The sequence below is a fragment of the Temnothorax nylanderi genome, unplaced genomic scaffold, assembly GCF_030848795.1.
Source record: "Temnothorax nylanderi isolate EJ_2023f unplaced genomic scaffold, tnyl_v1.0 TNYL_tig0279_pilon, whole genome shotgun sequence".
NCBI classification, from domain to species: domain Eukaryota; kingdom Metazoa; phylum Arthropoda; class Insecta; order Hymenoptera; family Formicidae; genus Temnothorax; species Temnothorax nylanderi.
The window spans coordinates 139,236-157,815 of NW_027249341.1; the positions used below are offsets into that span (position 1 = coordinate 139,236).

The following is an 18,580-nucleotide window of genomic DNA, read 5'->3' on the forward strand; positions in this document are numbered from 1 at the left end:
ATCATAGGTGATTATGTAGGTAATTATAATTGTATTATGCATCTGCAACTATTATTCCACCGACTAAGTATGTGTTTACTGGAATAATATAATTACAGATAATATGATAATTATAATTACAACATAATTACTTATAATTATTCTATTGTATATGAAAAATTGTTTCGCGATATTTTATAATTTTTACGATGTCGTATTATTTTCAGTATCTTATTTATAAGTAAATAAAATATTAAAATTAAAAGCTAAGTAATGTTACGGCCGATATTCCGAGCAATATTAGGGTATTAATAAAAAGCTATATATACATGTTGAATTATAATTATCGAGTCAACGTTTCGACCTACTTGGTCTTTCTCAGGGCATTACATTCAAACTTACAAGTAATATAAATAAAAATAATTATAACTGTTAGAGTTCACATTATCAACACTGAAAATTATAGTCATCGCCGATGGAACGATTACGACACGCAAAAGAAATAAAGTCAAAGCCAACTTCGAATTAAACGCCGTCACAGGCCACATAATTACAATAATTGTTACCGATTACAATAAGTAATGCAGTCCTCTGTATGATCCTGGTATCAGCCATGCTCAACGTCGGAAATTGCCATGTCCAACATTAAATGAATTAAAGTAGAGATCGGTTTTGCGTCAAGAACCTTTTAAAATATACAGAAAATGCACGAAATTAGCATCTCCGTCAACTGCAACTCAGATCAGGATTTATTGCAATAGGTAACAATTATTGTAATTATGTGGCCTGTGACGGCGTTTAATTCGAAGTTGGCTTTGACCTTATTTCTTTTGCGTGTCGTAATCGTTCATTGGCGATGACTATAATTTTCAGTGTTGATAATGTGAACTCTAACAGTTATTATTATTTTTATTTATATTACTTGTAAGTTTGAGTGTAATGCCCTGAGGAAGACCAAGTAGGTCGAAACGTTGGCTCGATAATTACAATTCAAAATGTATATATAGCTTTTTATTAATACCCTAATTAATTAATATTGCTCGGAATATCGGCCGTAACATTACTTAGCTTTTGCTTTCGACGAGCGATAACACGTCCTATTTTTTTATATTAAAATTAAAGTAGGTAAATTAAGGATTAATCGGATACGAAATCTATTTTGTAATATTTTATGAATTCCTAGATTCTTCTAATTTGAACATTAAGTTTATAATGCGATTTTTATCCATTTTTGCTTTTTACAAAATGTCTTTCCTAACATTGAAATATCTTCTTATATAAGAAGAAAATATTTTTATAAGTAAGTGATGGTATCTCGTGTTTATGGTAATTGGAATTATTTTCTGCGAAAGAGAAGCCATTTTTTATGTGCTATAAATTGTGAAGAAGTATATAAAGTCTGCGATATTATCACGTAGCTGTTAACCATATTTTCACAAATATTATATTATTTTTATTATCTTTTTTATACAAAAAATTAAGGATTAAACGGATAGAAAGATATTCGTAACATGATATATGTTGTCGAGATGTTTCGAGTTTCGAGATGTTCCTTGTCTTAATATTTGGTGGTTTTGAAAAGAACCGATTGTTTTGCTTGGCCCTGGAGCGAATTTTAATAATCCGTCCAGTAATCATTTCTTTCGATAATATGATATATCGTGCACTAACATATAGCGTTTTCGATTTTCGATTTGTTGACTCGACCCGACTCGGGTCAGATTAAAAGATCGGAGAAATGATAATGAAATATTAAAATCTGCCACGATAATGCTAAGAATCTTTGATCGATGTTAAGGAACGCTTTCTGTTATGATAGTTTAGAGTCATCAAGTTTCAAACCGAACTTTCGATCTGACCGAATCCGGTCGAATCAACAAACAAAAGACGCTAATACGTGGCGATCGTCTTTTGTCAAATGACGTTAAACAAAAGCTCTGCGCATAGTTGCCTCAGTCAGCATTTTGTCTTGCGACTTGGTGCAGTAATGTTGAGTGAAATCCAGCGTGGCCGTATAATCGGTTTGTGGGAAGGAGGTGTAAATCTCGAAGAGATTTGCATCACAATTCCATGTTCCGATAAGACGGCAAGAAAATGGATTCGTGCATGGCAAGAAGGTGGTGAAGAAGCTCTGCGTGATCATCGTAAGCATAATCGCAGACCACGGAAAACAACTGTGGAAGAAAATAATGCTTTAGTCAACCAGGTAGATTTACATCCTTTTCTTCCGGTATCAAATGCCATTAACGACTTGGAGTTACCGATTTCTCGATGCACGACGCACGACGCACAGTGGTCTATTTCCCGAAAAAGGTGAACTTTATTCAAAATTGGGACTTGCACGTATGAAGTTTAAACTTGAGGGTAATAATGTCCTATATAACCTTTGTGATTTGAGGTACTAACTGGGTTGCATAACTTTAAGGAAAAGATTACAGAAACTGAAAATAGCCAAAATTTGTATTTGTCTTTTAACATTATTTTTTAAAAAAGAATATAAAGATCAGAATACCATTGAGTAGTACAGCGTTTTTCGACAATAAAAAACATTAATTATTCACCCCTTCCACTTTTCATCGCGTTCACGCTGCAAGTAGCGTAGGCATTCGTTTTCTAAAGTTGTCGTCCCTATTATGTTTGGAAGGACGTTCCAGGATTTTATGCAAAAGGTCTAGTTGTATTCAGTAAGGCTAAAACTAACAATCTATACTTAATTTAGCTGCGGATAGGTGCGGATGTACTCGTGAACTCCTTTATAAGTTCAGCGATCTTCCAATAAATACAACGTTTTACGCGTTTAGTGTAGTCCGCGTGTTCAATAATATTTTCGTCAAAATCTTTTAAGGAGACGTTGTTTTTTTTTTACCAAAAACAACATTTATCGTAAATAATTAGCCAAATTTTACTTAAGAAAAGGTATACGTCAATAGTAAGCGTGGGTCTTTGATGTCCGTACGAGATTTGACTTGCTCGGCATTTGTTGATATGGTGCGTTTTCCAAACAAGTGACACAAGTCGACACAAACATTGCTCTATCTTTCTTTTTCGGCAATGAGTAACAGACAAAACTACACGTTTGTCACTTGTGGGGCGCCAGACAGGCGCGATTGTCGGTTCTCAAGTTGCGCGCAGATATTGTTTTATCTCGGACGCCCTATATTGTCAGGTTATAGATATTAACGGAGGGTTAATATCTATAACATGGCCAATTATAAAGTGACGCGGCAAATGCTGCATAATCTAATGATGAATGTGAAATATGAAAAAAGTGATGGTATAGAAACTGTGAAAAAAAATTGTGTATTGGACTATTTACATACATTATTCAATACAAATGGTGATAAGAAAGCTGGAGCTGCATTGGTTACATATGTAAGAGAGAATTTCTTCTCGCCTTACTTCAAAAAGTGGAAAGAAGTTAATCGTAGGCGAGATGTGTTTGAAAAGAAGTTAGCAAAATGGTTGCATGTAGAATTGGAGTTTCCCGATATTGTTCTTCGTTGTTTGCCTGGTTCGTCAACTTTAGAAGCTGATAATATAAGTAAGTTGTTTATACCAGATAACTTTAATTATGGCTGGATGTACATTCTTTTCTATTCGTAAAAAAACGGATATTCGTACATAAAAAGATCAACTGCTATTTACTACAATAATTGCAATCTTCTAGAAAAAAACGGTCGTCCTGAAGTAAGCTTTGACTTATGTACTACACCGGTGAAAAGACGGAAATCGAAAGCTCTGAGAGATGCGACCTCAACTGATATGTTGGTATTTTCAACAACAATGAAATTGAGAGAAGAAGGACACTATGCGTCTGCCCAATTGTTAACTGAAGCGACAACACCAACCCGAAGCAAAGGGAAACAGATACTGGAAAAATGGAAGAAGTCATCGGCATCGAAGCCATGTACTGCCATGTCACCCCAGAGGGCAATTTCGTTAATAATAAGTGAAAACTTAACAAAAAAACAGTATTTAACTTTGCGGCGTACTGCGCGGGAACATGGCCATGACTTATACCCGAGTTACAATAGTATTCTGGCTGCAAAAAATTCTTTATATCCCACGAATGTATCTATTACGGAGAGCAAATGCGAAGTATGTTTGATTTTGAAGTACGAACGTATATTTTTTACCTACACTTGATTACAAATTTAAGACTTATATTTAACATTTTCAACAGGTACCATTGCAGGATTTGGTAGACAAAACCTGTGAAAGTATCGTTGACAGTTTGCCACCATTATCAGAAGTTAAAGAAGGCCTCACGTTGACCTGCAAATTAGGATTCGATGGGAGTAGTGGGCACTCGCAATACAAGCAGCGGACATCGAAGAATATTTCTTTTGAGAGCGTTTTTATCACTTCCATTGTACCGATACAGCTGATGGATAGCTCGAACACTGCTATATGGAAAAATCCTAGACCTTCTTCAACCCGATTTTGTAGGCCGATAAGAGTACAGTGGTTGCACGAAACAGATGAAGTTTCGAAGGCGGAAGAAGCGTACCTCAATCAACAAATTGACCAGTTGAAGCCATATGAATCAAAAATCGGTCAAATCAATTTTTCTATGCATTTAACCATGGTAGATGGAAAGGTATGGTAGATAAATATATAGATTACGAAGATAAAACACTGACTTATTAACATAATTGTGTATTTTAGGTATGCAATGCTTTAAGTAATTCATCCGCAATGTGTTGCTACATATGTGGTGCCACGCCTAAAGAGATGAATTTTATTCTGTCTCTTCGGAGTCGATCTGTTAACACCGCAAAATTCCGATTTGGTTTATCGGTACTACATGCACATATTAGATTTTTCGAATGCCTGCTTCATATTGCGTACCGCCTTGATGTAAAAACTTGGAAGGTAAGTCGAGTGGTTGGTACAATAATTTATTGTAGTTGGTAGCAACATACTAGTTGTGCAGTGCATTCTAAAGCTATATTTATGATTATTTTTGCAGGTATCAAAAACAATAAAGCCTTTAGTGAATGAAAGAAAGAAAAAATTGCAGGACGCATTCCGAGAGAAGATGGGGCTCCTCGTCGACATACCAAAGCCAGGCTTCGGCACCAGCAACGATGGAAATACCGCCAGACGTTTTTTTAAAAATCCTAAATTGTCTGCCGAAATATCTGGTAAATATCATAACTAAAGTACAGTTAATTATTTTAAATATGATCTCATAATCTGTAATATGGTTGGAACATAATAACTCAGTTTATTATTTTGTACATTATATTTTTAGGTATCGATGAAAATCTGATTAGGCGTTTCGGCGTTATTCTTAAAGCCATGAGTGCTGGATTGCCAATAAACGTAAAAACTTTCGAAGTATATTGCCTGGATACTGCAGAAACGTACGTAAAGTTATACAATTGGTACTACATGCCTGCATCCGTCCACAAGATTTTGATTCACGGACCTGCTGTTATTCAAAACTTTATGGTGCCGATTGGACAGCTGAGTGAAGAGGCAGCCGAATCGAAAAATAAAGAATTTAAATTTTTTCGGGAGTATTTTACAAGGAAGAGCTCCCGAGAAAATACAAATGCGGACCTATTTAATAGACTCCTTCTGAGTTCCGATCCGCTTTTAAGCACAATATCTTATAAAAACTTGCCAAAAGAAAATAAGTCACAAATAGATCCAGAGATAAACAATCTATTACTCATAGAAGAAAATCAGGCTGAAGGTAGTTGTTACTGTACATCTATGTATATTTGACCTCGCACTTACGATTACAAGGACAATAATAAACTCATTATTATATTACAGATCGGGCTCAACAAGAAGGAGAAGATGATGATGACGATTGCGATTACGAAGAGGAGGAAGAGGAGGAGGAGCAAGAAGAAGAAGATAATGATAATGATGAAAGAAATGTCAAATAAATAAATAAATGTACCATAAAAACCAGATTTTCAATATAATTGTAATTGACATACTTGCTAATAACATATAGTTTTTTAAGTCATGACCCCTGTGGCACTTTTTGGTACAGGGTTAGCGCCATAACAACCTCAAAATTGGATTCAGCGACTCGAAAAACCCATTTGTTTATGTAATTGAAGTTGAAATGAGCTAATTCATAATTTTCAACGTTCTGACCCCCTGTGGCACATTTTGGTTAGGGTATGGAGCCAAAAAAACCTTAAAAATGGATTTGCCATGTTTGAAAACTTAAGAAACACTCGATTTCATATGTCTAATGGTTACTGTGAATAAAGTTCACCTTTTTCGGGAAATAGACCACTGTGCGACGACGTCTACATGAAGCCCATGTTCACTGTCGTCGTGCTGCACGAAAAATCGCGCTTACGCAAAGACATCGCGAAAATCGCGTTGCTTTTGCGCGCCAAGAGCTAATGACATCTGCGGAAGAATGGGATGTCACTATTTGGACAGACGAAAAAGTCTTTTGTTCTGCAGTTGATCGGTGTCGTCGTGTTTGGAGACCCGATGATCACAGGTTTGATCCGAGGTATGTTATTCCTCAAGAGCGAAGTGGGCGCATCACTTGTGCAATGTGGGGGTGGATGAGTGCATATGGTCCAGGTGAATTAATTGAAACGTCGGCACATATGAATGCTGTGGAATACATTAATATTTTGGAAAACGTTATGCTTCCCAGCGTCCGAAATATATTCCCAGCAGAAGAAGTACCGAGATTTCGATTAGTTCAGGACAATTCTGCCGTTCACACTGCCCACATTGTGCGAAGGTGGTTCGAACAACATCCAGAGATTGTGGTTCTTGATTGGCCAGCTAAATCTCCGGATCTCAATTTAATAGAAAACGTATGGGCTAAAATTGTGAATACGTGGGATCCTGGTCATGAGAGAACTAGAGAAGCTCTGTTTGAGCATGCGAGGAATGCATGGGAAGCGCTTCGGGCCGAACCTGAGTTCTTCACCAATCTTCGTCAGTCCATCGATCGACGACTGCATCAGGTGATCGAGAGAAATGGTTACTGGACGGATTATTAAAATTCGCTCCAGGACCAAGCAAAACAATCGGTTCTTTTCAGAACCACCAAATATTAAGACAAGGAACATCTCGAAACTCGAAACATCTCGGCAACATATATTATATTACGAATATTTTTCTATCCGATTAATCTTTTATTTATTATATAAAAAAGATAATAAAAATAATATAATATTTGTGAAAATAATGGCTAACAGTAACGTAATAATATCGCAGACTTTATATATTTCTTAACAATTTCCATAGCACATAAAAAATGGCTTCCTCTTTCGCAGAAAATAATTCCAATTACCATAAACACGAGATACCATCATTACATATAAAAATATTTTCTTCTTATAAGAAGATATTTCAATTTTATGAAAAAGATAATTACATTTTGTAAAAAGCAAAAATGGATGAAAATCGCATTAAAAACTGTTCTTTTACATTACTAATGTTCAAATTAGAAGAATCTATAAATTCATAAAATATTGTAAAATAGATTTCAAAATATAAATTGGAAGAGGCTGTAAGGGTCAGACGCGGTTCTTAGAGCGTAGTATCAGTATCACTGATTTATTACTCAAGTTTTACATCCATCCGTACGTTTCGGCTCCAATTTGAGCTATCTTCAGCGGTATAATATTAAAAAAAGATTAATAAGAGTTCTCCGTTCCAACGTGGTGAGTTACTCTGATTGGAAATTTCAAGAAACGAGATTGAAAACATAATCAGACTAAAATATACATATCTGTAAAAATAATTTCATTGTTACAAAAAGTATTTATTTAAAAGTTCCAAGATAACTCACCAAGTAGTCTAGAGAACGAATACATCGAAATAAGTCAAACGAAGAAGATATAAAAATATGGTATGAACATCCGGTACAAGTATAAACCGTACTAAGAGATCCGGAGATCCTGTCGACACGACGCACAACAATGATATAAATTCGGTATTACAAGAAGGGGCATGTCTTAAGTCAAAGCATCAATAAAATAATTTATAAAAGTGTAGGTCAAACAAGTAAGAAATAAAACTATTCAATGTATAAACAATAACACGTGATCTGACGACAGACAAAATGTTTATGGACATGGTTTACAATTTATTTAAGATAGACACGTATGCATGGTGCAAAAACTCAGTATCAGTTTGGGAGTTGAGACTATTCTTTTGTAGCTTTATGTGACATCTCTGAAACTAGTCGCTTTGCTAAAAAGTTTTCCCTATCTAAGGTTTCAACGTTTTCCCAATCAAATTCGTGATAAAAATTAATTCTATGTTCGGTAATAACAGACTGAGTTGTTGTATTTCTGTAAATATGCAGGTGGCGATGTTCAGAAATTCTCGTTTTTAATTGCCTCATGTCTGACCAACATATGAAGCGTCGCAATTTTTACATGAAATTTTATAAACATTTTTATTTGATTGGATAGAAATATCCTTCTGCACTTTAATAAAATTCTTAAGTTTATTTAGACTATAAAACGACAAGTTAACATTAAGATCTGTAACAACTTATTTCGATGAATTCGTTCTCTAGACTACTTGGTGAGTTATCTTGGAATTTTTAAATAAATACTTTTTGTAACAATAAAATTATTTTTACAGATATGGATCTTTTAGTCTTATTATGTTTTCAATCTCGTTTCTTGAAATTTCCAATCAGTAAACTCACCACGTTGGAACGAAGAACCTCTTAATCTATTTTTAATATTATACCGCTGAAGATAGTTCAAATTGGAGCCGAAACGTACGGATGGATGTAAAACTTGATTAATAAATTAGTGATGCTGATACTACGCACTAAGAACTGCGTCTGATCCTTACAGCCTCTTCCAATTTATATTTTTCATTTCAAGGGTCCGTTGACTTAATTTTTATTAAAATAGATTTTGTATCCGATTAATCTTTAATTTACTTAATTTAATTTTAATATTTTTTATTTACTTATAAATAAGATACGGAAGATAATGCGACATCGTAAAAATTATAAAATATCGCGAAACAATTTTTCATATACAATAGAATAATTATAAGTAATTATGTTGTAATTATAATTATCATATTATCTATAATTATATTATTCCAGCAAACACATACTTAGTCGGTGGAATAATAGTTGCAGATGCATAATACAATTATAATTACCTACATAATCACCTATGATTGTTATACTGTATGTAATAAATATTAATTGTGTGTATCAAATTGTATTAAAAATGTTTTTTTAATCAAATGCACGCGCGTGCAATACAGCGTGACTGACTATTTTTACGCGTTCGCGGTTCTGTATTTGAACCTTTTATCGACCGTGGCTGTAAGTAGGACGGTAACCGACCTAGAGGTAGCGCGCTCATCTGCACCGCTCTGCACCGTAGCTCACCGGGTAACGGAACTCATTTATGCTCCTCACTGTACCTCCGCATCACCAGAGACGACACCGTAACTCTTCACTTGCTGGCCGCGAAGAGCAAGGTGGCGCCGGTCAAGCAAGTGACCCTGCCGCGCCTCGAACTCACTGCCGCCGACTTACTCACCTCTCTCACGTGTCACGGTCGTGCCACATTACGTCTGTTCACAGCACCCACGGTTCTTTGGTCCGACTCACAGGTCACTCTGAAGTGGATTCGAGGACACGCCTCCCGCTGGAAAACGTACGTGGCGAACCGCGTGGCCCGCATACAGCTGAAGCTCCCTGACGCTCAATGGCGACATGTCCCCGGGCGGGACAACCCAGCGGATTGCGCCTCCAGAGGGATCGCTCCAGGCGAACTAATGGACCATCCCCTGTGGTGGACTGGACCCGCCTGGCTCCGCGAAGACTGATCTCGGTGGCCATGCGAGGGCCCGGAGATGTCCGATACCGAGCCGCCCGAACAGAGAGTCGGGGCGCACGTCGCCGCCGAGAAGGTCGAGGCCGAGCCCGAGATGCTTCTTCGGTTTTCCTCCCTGCACCGGCTTCTACGAGTCACGGCTTGGTGCACTCGCTGGCGACGCACCGCTTCCCGCACCACCGCACTCTCACTGCAATCGAACGAGATCGACGACGCACTGCTGCTCTGGCTTCGCGTGGTGCAAGCCCTGCACTTCGCCAACGAGATCACGGCACTTTCGGCAAACCGCACTGTGTCACTTCGAAGCTCATTGGCGAGCCTGAGTCCGTTCCTGGATGACCACGGCGTCATGAGAGTCGGAGGCCGCCTCAAGCATGCCATGCTTTCCACCGACGAGCGGCACCCGATGATCGCACCGCCTTCCTCGTGGCTCACTCGATTAATTATTGAGTCGTGCCACCGTCGGACCCTGCACGGAGGAGTGCAGCTCACCCTTGGCCTGCTTCGTCTCCGGTTTTGGATACCTCGGGGCCGCTCCATTGTCAAGCAGCGATTGCATCGCTGTGTCAGATGCACCCGCTGGCGAGCCACGACTCCTCAACCGCCGATGGGCAATCTTCCAAAGGGACGAGTCACTCCAGCACGCCCCTTCCTCCGGACCGGCTTGGACTACGCCGGCCCGATCCTCATCCGCGCGAGCAAAGGCCGCGGACACCGAGCGCACAAGGCCTTTATCGCCGTGTTCGTGTGCCTATGCACCAAGGCTGTGCATTTGGACGTCGTCTCGGATTACACGACGGAGGCCTTTCTCGCCGCCTTCCGGCGCTTCATCTCCCGGCGAGGCCTTTGCGAGGAGCTGTTCTCGGATTGCGGCACCAATTTCGTGGGGGCCGACCGAGCTCTACAAGAGCTTCTCCGAGCTTCTTCCGCCGACGGCCGTCGCCTTGCTCACGCCGCCGCCACGGAGGGCATCAAATGGCACTTCAACCCGCCAGCTGCACCGCACTTCGGAGGACTGTGGGAAGCCGCCGAAGTTCCACCTCCGTCGGGTCATCGGAGAGACCACGCTCACGTTCGAGGAGATGAGTACCTTCCTCGCTGAGGTCGAAGCCTGCCTCAATTCCAGGCCGCTGCGAGCTTTGACCGACGATCCGAACGACCTATCCGCTCTCACCCCAGGACATTTCCTGATCGGTGCTCCTCTCCTGGCTGTTCCCGAGCCCTCCTCGACTGACACGGCTGAGAGCTCACTTTTCCGGTGGCAACACCTTCAAAGGATGCGCGATCACTTCTGGTCCCGATGGTCGCACGAATATGTCAACGGGATGACCGCACGCCCGAAGTGGCTCAAACGCGAGGATGCGCCTGCCGTCGGATCTCTGTGCCTGGTGCGAGCCGAAAGCACACCACCGAGCCGATGGCCACTAGCTCGCATCATTCGACTGCACCCAGGAGACGATGGCATCATTCGAGTGGCGACGATTCGCACCGCCACGACAGAGCTGGTTCGACCACTACGCAAACTCGTGCTTCTTCCCGGAGCTGAGGACCAGCCGACGCCGGAGGATGCGTGAGCCCATCGACACTCTCCGTCGCTTAATTAATTTTATAGGCCCTCCGCCTGCATTTTCTCTCGTTCACTTCGTGTAATCGTCCTTCATCGGCCTTCTGCCAATGTTGAAGATCCATTGAACCACTCATTTCGGCCCTCCGCCTCAACTTAACTTTCTGTGCGACACACAGATTCACTTTCACGCATCACTTCACTTTTCACATGTCACCGAATTCGCGTTACGTGCATCGCGAATGTTTATGTGTTTCGCTCGAGATCACCGCGCGTTGTGATACTGCGCAGCCGCGCCGCGCCGCCATTGCTCGCTAGCACCACGCGCCGGAATCGCGATCACGATGAATCGATCGAAAAATCGATATCCTGCCGCGACGTCGGTCGCACCGTCGAGCGCACCATGTTTCGTCAACACTTGCCGAGGCGGGCGGGATGTTTGAGATTGCGCTACTCTTGCGGGAAAGTGCGTTTGATTGTATGTCGGGGTTCGCTCGCCCTCAGCAATAGTTAAAGAAAGCGTTATGTAGAAATCGCATTATTGGCAGATTATGGCATGGATTTTCTCTCAGTCGCGTTCTGGAATATTCGCTGACATTCGCGCGGCAATAACAAAGTCACGCTACCGCGCCAACAAGGGAGAAAGTTCATGCCATAAACACCGCTGCTGAAAACAAGCAACGATCATTTCGAAAAGTCACGTGAAAACGGTGACGTCAACGCGATGACGTAGGCCACCGAGGGCCAATCACCCGCCCGAAATCATCGGTGAGCTGCCTGGAGGGAGCATCACCACGGAGGAGATAAAAGACCGCCGCTGCGCCGCGGAACCGATTTCGCTTGCCGATATCGCTCAGTATCTTTGTACGACCGCCATATTCCGCCGCGTTACACCGCTTTCCGCGTGGAGTTCCGCACCTGCTTGCTACTCGCTTGCTTGATCTCACCCGCTTAGAATCACCGCTCGTGCAAATCGCTTGAACGCTACTTGCAAACCGCTTAAACGCTACTCGCAATCCGCCCTCGACACCGAATTAGCTTGTGCAGCTAAATTCTCTGCTTTTCGCTGTGATAGATTCAGTGCGCGCTATCACTCACGGCTCTGAACTCTGTAAATAATTGTACACATTAGACTTTGAATATACTTTGTTTTATTTTTGTGTATTTCTGGACTTGCTGTTTTTTGTGGTCGTCTTTTACCTCGCGCTATCTCGCGCTACCGCGTGCTCTCGAACAGTAAGTAAGAATTTTTTTTCGATAAAAATGTATTTTTGTGTATAATTTAAGCGTATTTAAAATATTTTTGTCGTTAAAAAAAAATTTGACATTCCACAGAGGATTATTATGGCTCAGAGGCAGGTGGAAGAGGTGGGGAGGAGCGGGAAGAGCTACAATTATTAAAAAAATTTAATTTTTTTACATAAAAAATATCTGTCACACTTCAAATTTGTCTTTTCTTATTCAGAAATTCTTTTTCTAGCATTCTTTAAGTCCTTAAAGTCTTTCTGTACCATTTAAAAATTACCAAATTTGCGGCGACGAAATTAATTATTCCTATTTAATTAATAATTATCTCATATTTTTTTCTCATTCGCACTACTTGTAGCTTTAATTTGCGTGTTTGATCATTAAGCTTCGTCAATTTGTTTGTGAGTTATGATTTTTTAAATAAAACGAGTCGTAACGTGTGTTTGTCAACATATAATTGTTGTAAAAAAATATTTAAATAAATGATTTCCAAATGTTCTTTACATTAATTTTTAGTCGAAGGTACAAAGATATTATAATAATTTTTGGGGAATTTTTCAAAGCTATTAACATTTTGAAAAACGCGTGGGACTCGAAAGTGCATGGTTGGAGGACTGATGTGCCAGAAAATACGTTGGAGGGATTAGTGTTAAAACGTTCATGTCACAACTTGGAAATAATAAATTTACTGAATATATGTATTCTTAAATCGCTGGGTTGGGACGCCCTCACTAACTGTAAAAATTTACAAAGATGTATTTAAACCTAACATAAGTGTGTGCTTGAAAAAATTAATATAATTTTTTCAAGATGCTCGCAAGAAAAGCAAAATACACAAATTTCGATATAAAATACGATAACATGTATTTTCTTTTAAAATATCTTTATCTCTTTATTTCTTAATTTCTTAATCTCTTTATTTCAATTAACCAATTTTTTATGAAAACATTTAAAAAATGTTGAAAGATAAATATCATGCAAAAAGAATGGTTTTGATATCTGTTTTACCTTGCCCAACAAAATTTCGCAAAAAAATGCCTCTTTTTTGACCCATCAAGAATGGATCCTTAAGCGGCGCTACATTCTGTTGTTTCTTCGATCTAAACGAAAATTTATTGCGTGATCTATTTCAAAAGCTATTGGCGCTAAGCTACGTTTCGCTCGAAAATATCTCGATATATCTTCGAGGTAAGTAAGGCAAAACGTTTCTACTCCGTCTGATCGCGCTATTATGTTACTCTTATTCAACATTTTAATAAATTATACATTTGGATGGTGTACAAGCAAGAGTTCCAAAAAATTCTAATTTTAATAATGGCAACGTCTCGACGAAATCATCTCTCTCATCAAATGTTGAATGGAAATTGAATTTTAAGTGGGCTAATTATGCAGCTATTAACAATTATTTAAGGAGCATTTTGTGGAATGATGAACTAAGGTATCTCAACATTAACGATACGCCAGGACCATTTATTATAAAAACTTGGAAATGTCGAAATTCTCGAAATTATAAGGCCTATATAGTTCTTTACGTGTCTTTCAACTTCAGCAGTCCATCTAGAATTAGTCACTGACTATACTACCGAGGCATTTATTGCTTCGTATAAACAATTTACGGCTAGACGAGGGACTTGCGCTACTCTTATGAGTGATTGCGGTATCAATTTAAAAGGAGCAGACACCGAATTACAAAATATATATATCATTGGAGCGGAATGCCTCCAATGATTATATATGATAATTATATACGAAGCTAGGTTCACATAATAAATGTCATTTTAAGAAGATATTAATACTTTAAGAAGGAGCTTTTATTTTATTCAATGTATAATTATTTATAGTATTTATTTGTTTTGGCTTCCTCGTTGAGGAAGCTTTGTGAGCGAAGGTTTCTACTTGCACACTTAAAAACTATAAGGGAGCAATGTGCAGGTTTCTACTTGCACACTTAAAAACTATGAGGAAGCAATGTGCAAGTTTTATTAATGTTGTCTTCTAAAATAATGAATAGTGATATCACTCGGCGCGATCAGATTTGGAAATCGTTATGTATTATAATCGCGTGTGCGTATCTATTGTAAACAACAGATAGGGACTTTTTACTATTCGAAGAAAGAGAAATATTGTACAATGCCTAGGAACAGTGCTTGTAAGTCGTGAGAAAGTTAGTAAGGAAGAGACAAAAAAGAAAAACTTATTTCTGTAAGGAGCACATCAAATAGGAGGTATAATCCTTAGATTACAGATGTTTACACGGAGAGTTATTTTTTACACGTAATCAATGCCTTGCTAGAATATCGTGCTTTCAATTTCGAATGCAACGAAGAAAGCCTATTACTCTAAAACAACCTTGCTTCGAAACGCGAATCTAGCTCGCGGCTGGGCTGGGTTCGAAGGAGGTGCGGAGGAACGGCCGCGCGGTGAGGTTTGGCAAAATGAAGTGTATCGTGGTTAGCAATAACGTAACAGAATTTATTCTATAATGAACGGTCGCGGTATTTACAACGGGTTGGGAATACAGTGGAACAGTCGCGGTATGTACAATGGTGCGGTGAGCGCAGGACACAGAGTCAGGACGCACGCGGTGTGCGCGGGAATGCACGAGGGTGGCGATCGTGACGGGCGATCGGCTTGTGGCGGGTGGCGCGAGGTAAAGCGCGGTGCGCACGGGCGCGGATAGGGCGACGAGATCGCGGTAATCCGGCGCGTATTCGGCGGTAAGGCGGCGGGATAACGCTGGCGCGGGTCTGGCCACCGAGACGCGCTCGGGGAAGGCAGAGAGTGCCGGAGGCGCTCTACCTTGGTCCTGACTAGCGGGCGCGTTGCGCAAGGAAGCTGGTCGTCGATCGAGAATCGCTCGGCGAAGACAGAGAGTGCCGGAGGCGCTCTACCTTCGTTCTGACTAGCGGGTGCTTTGCGTAGGGAAGCTGGTCGTCGATCGAGAATCGCTCGGCGAAGACAGAGAGTGCCGGAGGCGCTCTACCCTCGTTCTGACTGACTAGAGAGATGCGGGAATTCAGGATCGGTGCGGTCGGTCGGAGCGTTGATCAGGAAATCGCATTTAGCGTTAAAAACGCTCGTCTTTTATACCCGGCGCGGCGGTGTTACGCAGTGGCGGGGGTAGCGACGGCGATCGCGAGCGCCGGGATGGTGCGGCGGAACGGTCGGAAAGTACGGCGTCCCGACGCCGCGATCGCGTTCGGCGGTCTTCGGTCGCGGTCGGCACCGCTCGGCGCGTCGAGGCGGTTGCCGCGTTAAGTCCGCTCGCGGACTTCCTAACGTTACATGCTAGCTTTAAAATAAGGCGGGCACACCGTGCCCGTTCCTCGCCCGGCGGATGGTCGGCCGGGCGGCCTCGGCAGGGTGTTAGGCCGAAACGATGCAGTTTTCGGGGGTGCATCGTTACAACTCATTACAGACTATCATTTAGTAGCAAGTAGAAGTCTACATTCAAGGGTGAAAAAAGAGGCTATTTTTACGGTCACTCTTTGCCCGCTTATCTCAGATAAAAAGTTGATAATACAGCTTGTTATGTTATGTTATGAGAAACATATAACATTTTTTGGTTGGGAAAAAGTTATGACACTATTAATACGTGATTTACAAAGTTTAGAAAAAGAAGGAATAAATATTTCTGTTGGTAGTGAAACAATTAATTTTGTTGGCACTGTTGTTGCTATGTTAAGAGATAATTTAGGAAGTCATCAAATTGGTGGTTTTGCAGAAAATTTTAATTCAGAATATTTTTGTCGCTTTTGTCACATTACTCAAAATGAATTTAAATCAAAATATATACATACTAATATAAATAGAAATTCAAATGATTACAATTGGTGTGTTATAGAAACAAAAAATTGTACGAAAATTATGAAAGGCATTAAATGTGATTCGGCTTTAAACAAACTTAATTATTTTCACGTCTGCAATCCAGGATTACCGCCCTGCATAGCACATGATCTTTTCGAAGGGATTGTTTCGTATGATCTTATGTACTGTATTAAATATTTTGTGACAGAAGGTTGGTTTACTTACCAATTTCTAAATCATCGACTACAAAAAATTAAGTTTTTAAATGGAAATGTATGTATTCCTACTATAAAAGATTCATTTAGAATTGCAGGTACTGCAAGTCAAACTAGAAGAATATTACTAATATTTCCTTTAGCTGTCTTTGATAAATTGTCAGTCAAGAATATTGAGAATGATGTTTGGATGTTAGTATTGCATCTTCGACAAATATGTTCTTTAATATGTGCCCCTGCTCTATCTTTTGGTCAGATTGCATAATTACAGGAAAAGATAAATGATTATTTATCATTAAGAGTAAAATGTTTTCCAAATATCAAATTAAGACCGAAACATCATTATATTTCTCATTATCTCTGTTTGATTTTATCTTTTGGTCCGCTGAAACATTTATGGACCTTGAGATTTGAAAGTAAACACAGATATTTTAAGAATATTGTCAAACATTCCCAAAATTTTAAGAACTTAACGAAATTATTATCACACAAACATCAATTTTTACAAAATGAACAAAATATTAAAAATAGATACCATACTTCAGCAATAGTAGACAATGCAGAGGAATACACATCTGAACGATTTAATGATCAGATTTCTTCTATTATAACAAATTATTTTCATGACAAAGAAAATGAAAATGTAAAGTACATATCCTCACAAGTTACTTTTAGAGGTATTACGTATAAAAAACAGATGTATATCTGTGTAGGTAAAGATTGTTATGATTATTTCACTATATGCAAAATTAAATATATTTTGATAAATAATTGTTATACAAACATTTATTTTTTAGGCACTATAACGAAAATTATATACAATCCTGATTTTGGCGTGTATGAGGAGTTTAAAATTGAAAGTGTAGATTACAATGTCGAAAAAATCTTTTTGTTTCCGTATACTTGCTTACTTATGCCACATCCTATCCTTCAAACTTATTTACATTCCATTCCTGTGTATGTCTTTAAATACGAACCCATTGATTCATAACTTTGGATCTTAAAATTTTGTAAGCATGGCATTTTTTAATACTTTAGTATTACATATTTTAATTAATTATACACATCCTCCTTTTTACGTTGTAGATGTCTCATTTGTATAAAGTCTGGACTGCCGATAGAAAAAAGAAAATATCACTTATACTTCGTGAATCAGATAATATGCTGTCAGAACTTATTGAAAAAAAGTAACACTAAGCTTGGTATTGCTGGTTCTGTTCTTGTTATGGAAAAAGACGGAACAATAGTTGATGACAATGAGGTTGTAAAATTTTGTTTTGGTGAAACTTTAATGTGTGTTGCTACAGCCCGAAGAGTCCTGGTCTGCACAAAATGAGACAGAACTTAACACAACATTAACTGACACTGCTTCACTTACATCTAGTTTCAAGGAAGGAACACTTTTTACTTTTTTCATACTCGTCAAGTTTGCAATCTGCTTCATCGCCCACATTTGAAACATCTAATACGGTCTCGATACCGGAACTTTCAGTTGAGAAACAACGTGAAATCAACGATCACGCTTACTTTACAAAAAATCTTTACGACACCACGAAAGAGGGTTATTTAGATTCTCTCGAAAAATTCACTTCTCTATTAGATTATGATCAGGGTTCTACGACAGAGGTTTCTTCGAATCCATCGACGTCTCTTCCTAGCAATGGGCACACCTACGTTCAGCATTCAAAGTTGCCATACATAAAAATTCCTCATTTTAACGGAGGTTTTGAAAAATGGCTTTCGTTTAAAAATCTCTTCGTTTCATTGATTGTCTCAAGTCCTTCGTTATCTGCTATTGAAAAATTGCAGTACTTGAAAACTCATCTTACTGGTTCAGCGTTCAATTTAGTAAAACATACGACATTAACCGCAGAGAACTTTCAGAAAACTTGGGATTCACTCACAGAATTCTATGAAAATACGAGATTACTAATTAATACGAAACT

At 39.3% G+C, this 18,580-nt stretch overlaps 3 protein-coding genes across 3 annotated transcripts; all 3 read left to right on the forward strand.

Moving 5' to 3' along the window:
* The first annotated feature begins 2,722 nt into the window (after nt 1-2,722).
* Nucleotides 2,723-5,907, forward strand: LOC139780456 (uncharacterized). The gene is made up of 5 exons (XM_071719077.1): nt 2,723-4,579; nt 4,648-4,854; nt 4,952-5,126; nt 5,237-5,683; nt 5,767-5,907. The coding sequence occupies exons 1-5, from the start codon at nt 4,367-4,369 to the stop codon at nt 5,880-5,882; spliced, it is 1,158 nt and encodes a 385-aa protein (XP_071575178.1). The 5' UTR covers nt 2,723-4,366; the 3' UTR covers nt 5,883-5,907.
* Nucleotides 5,908-6,356: 449 nt separating this feature from the next.
* On the forward strand, nt 6,357-9,792 carry LOC139780445 (uncharacterized). Its single transcript, XM_071719070.1, has 3 exons — nt 6,357-6,472; nt 6,623-6,941; nt 9,292-9,792. Exons 1-3 carry the CDS (start codon nt 6,357-6,359, stop codon nt 9,790-9,792), a joined length of 936 nt encoding a protein of 311 aa, XP_071575171.1.
* Nucleotides 9,793-9,819: 27 nt separating this feature from the next.
* LOC139780446 (uncharacterized) lies at nt 9,820-10,902 on the forward strand. The gene has a single exon (XM_071719071.1). The coding sequence runs from the start codon at nt 9,820-9,822 to the stop codon at nt 10,900-10,902; it is 1,083 nt and encodes a 360-aa protein (XP_071575172.1).
* The last annotated feature ends 7,678 nt before the right edge of the window (nt 10,903-18,580 follow it).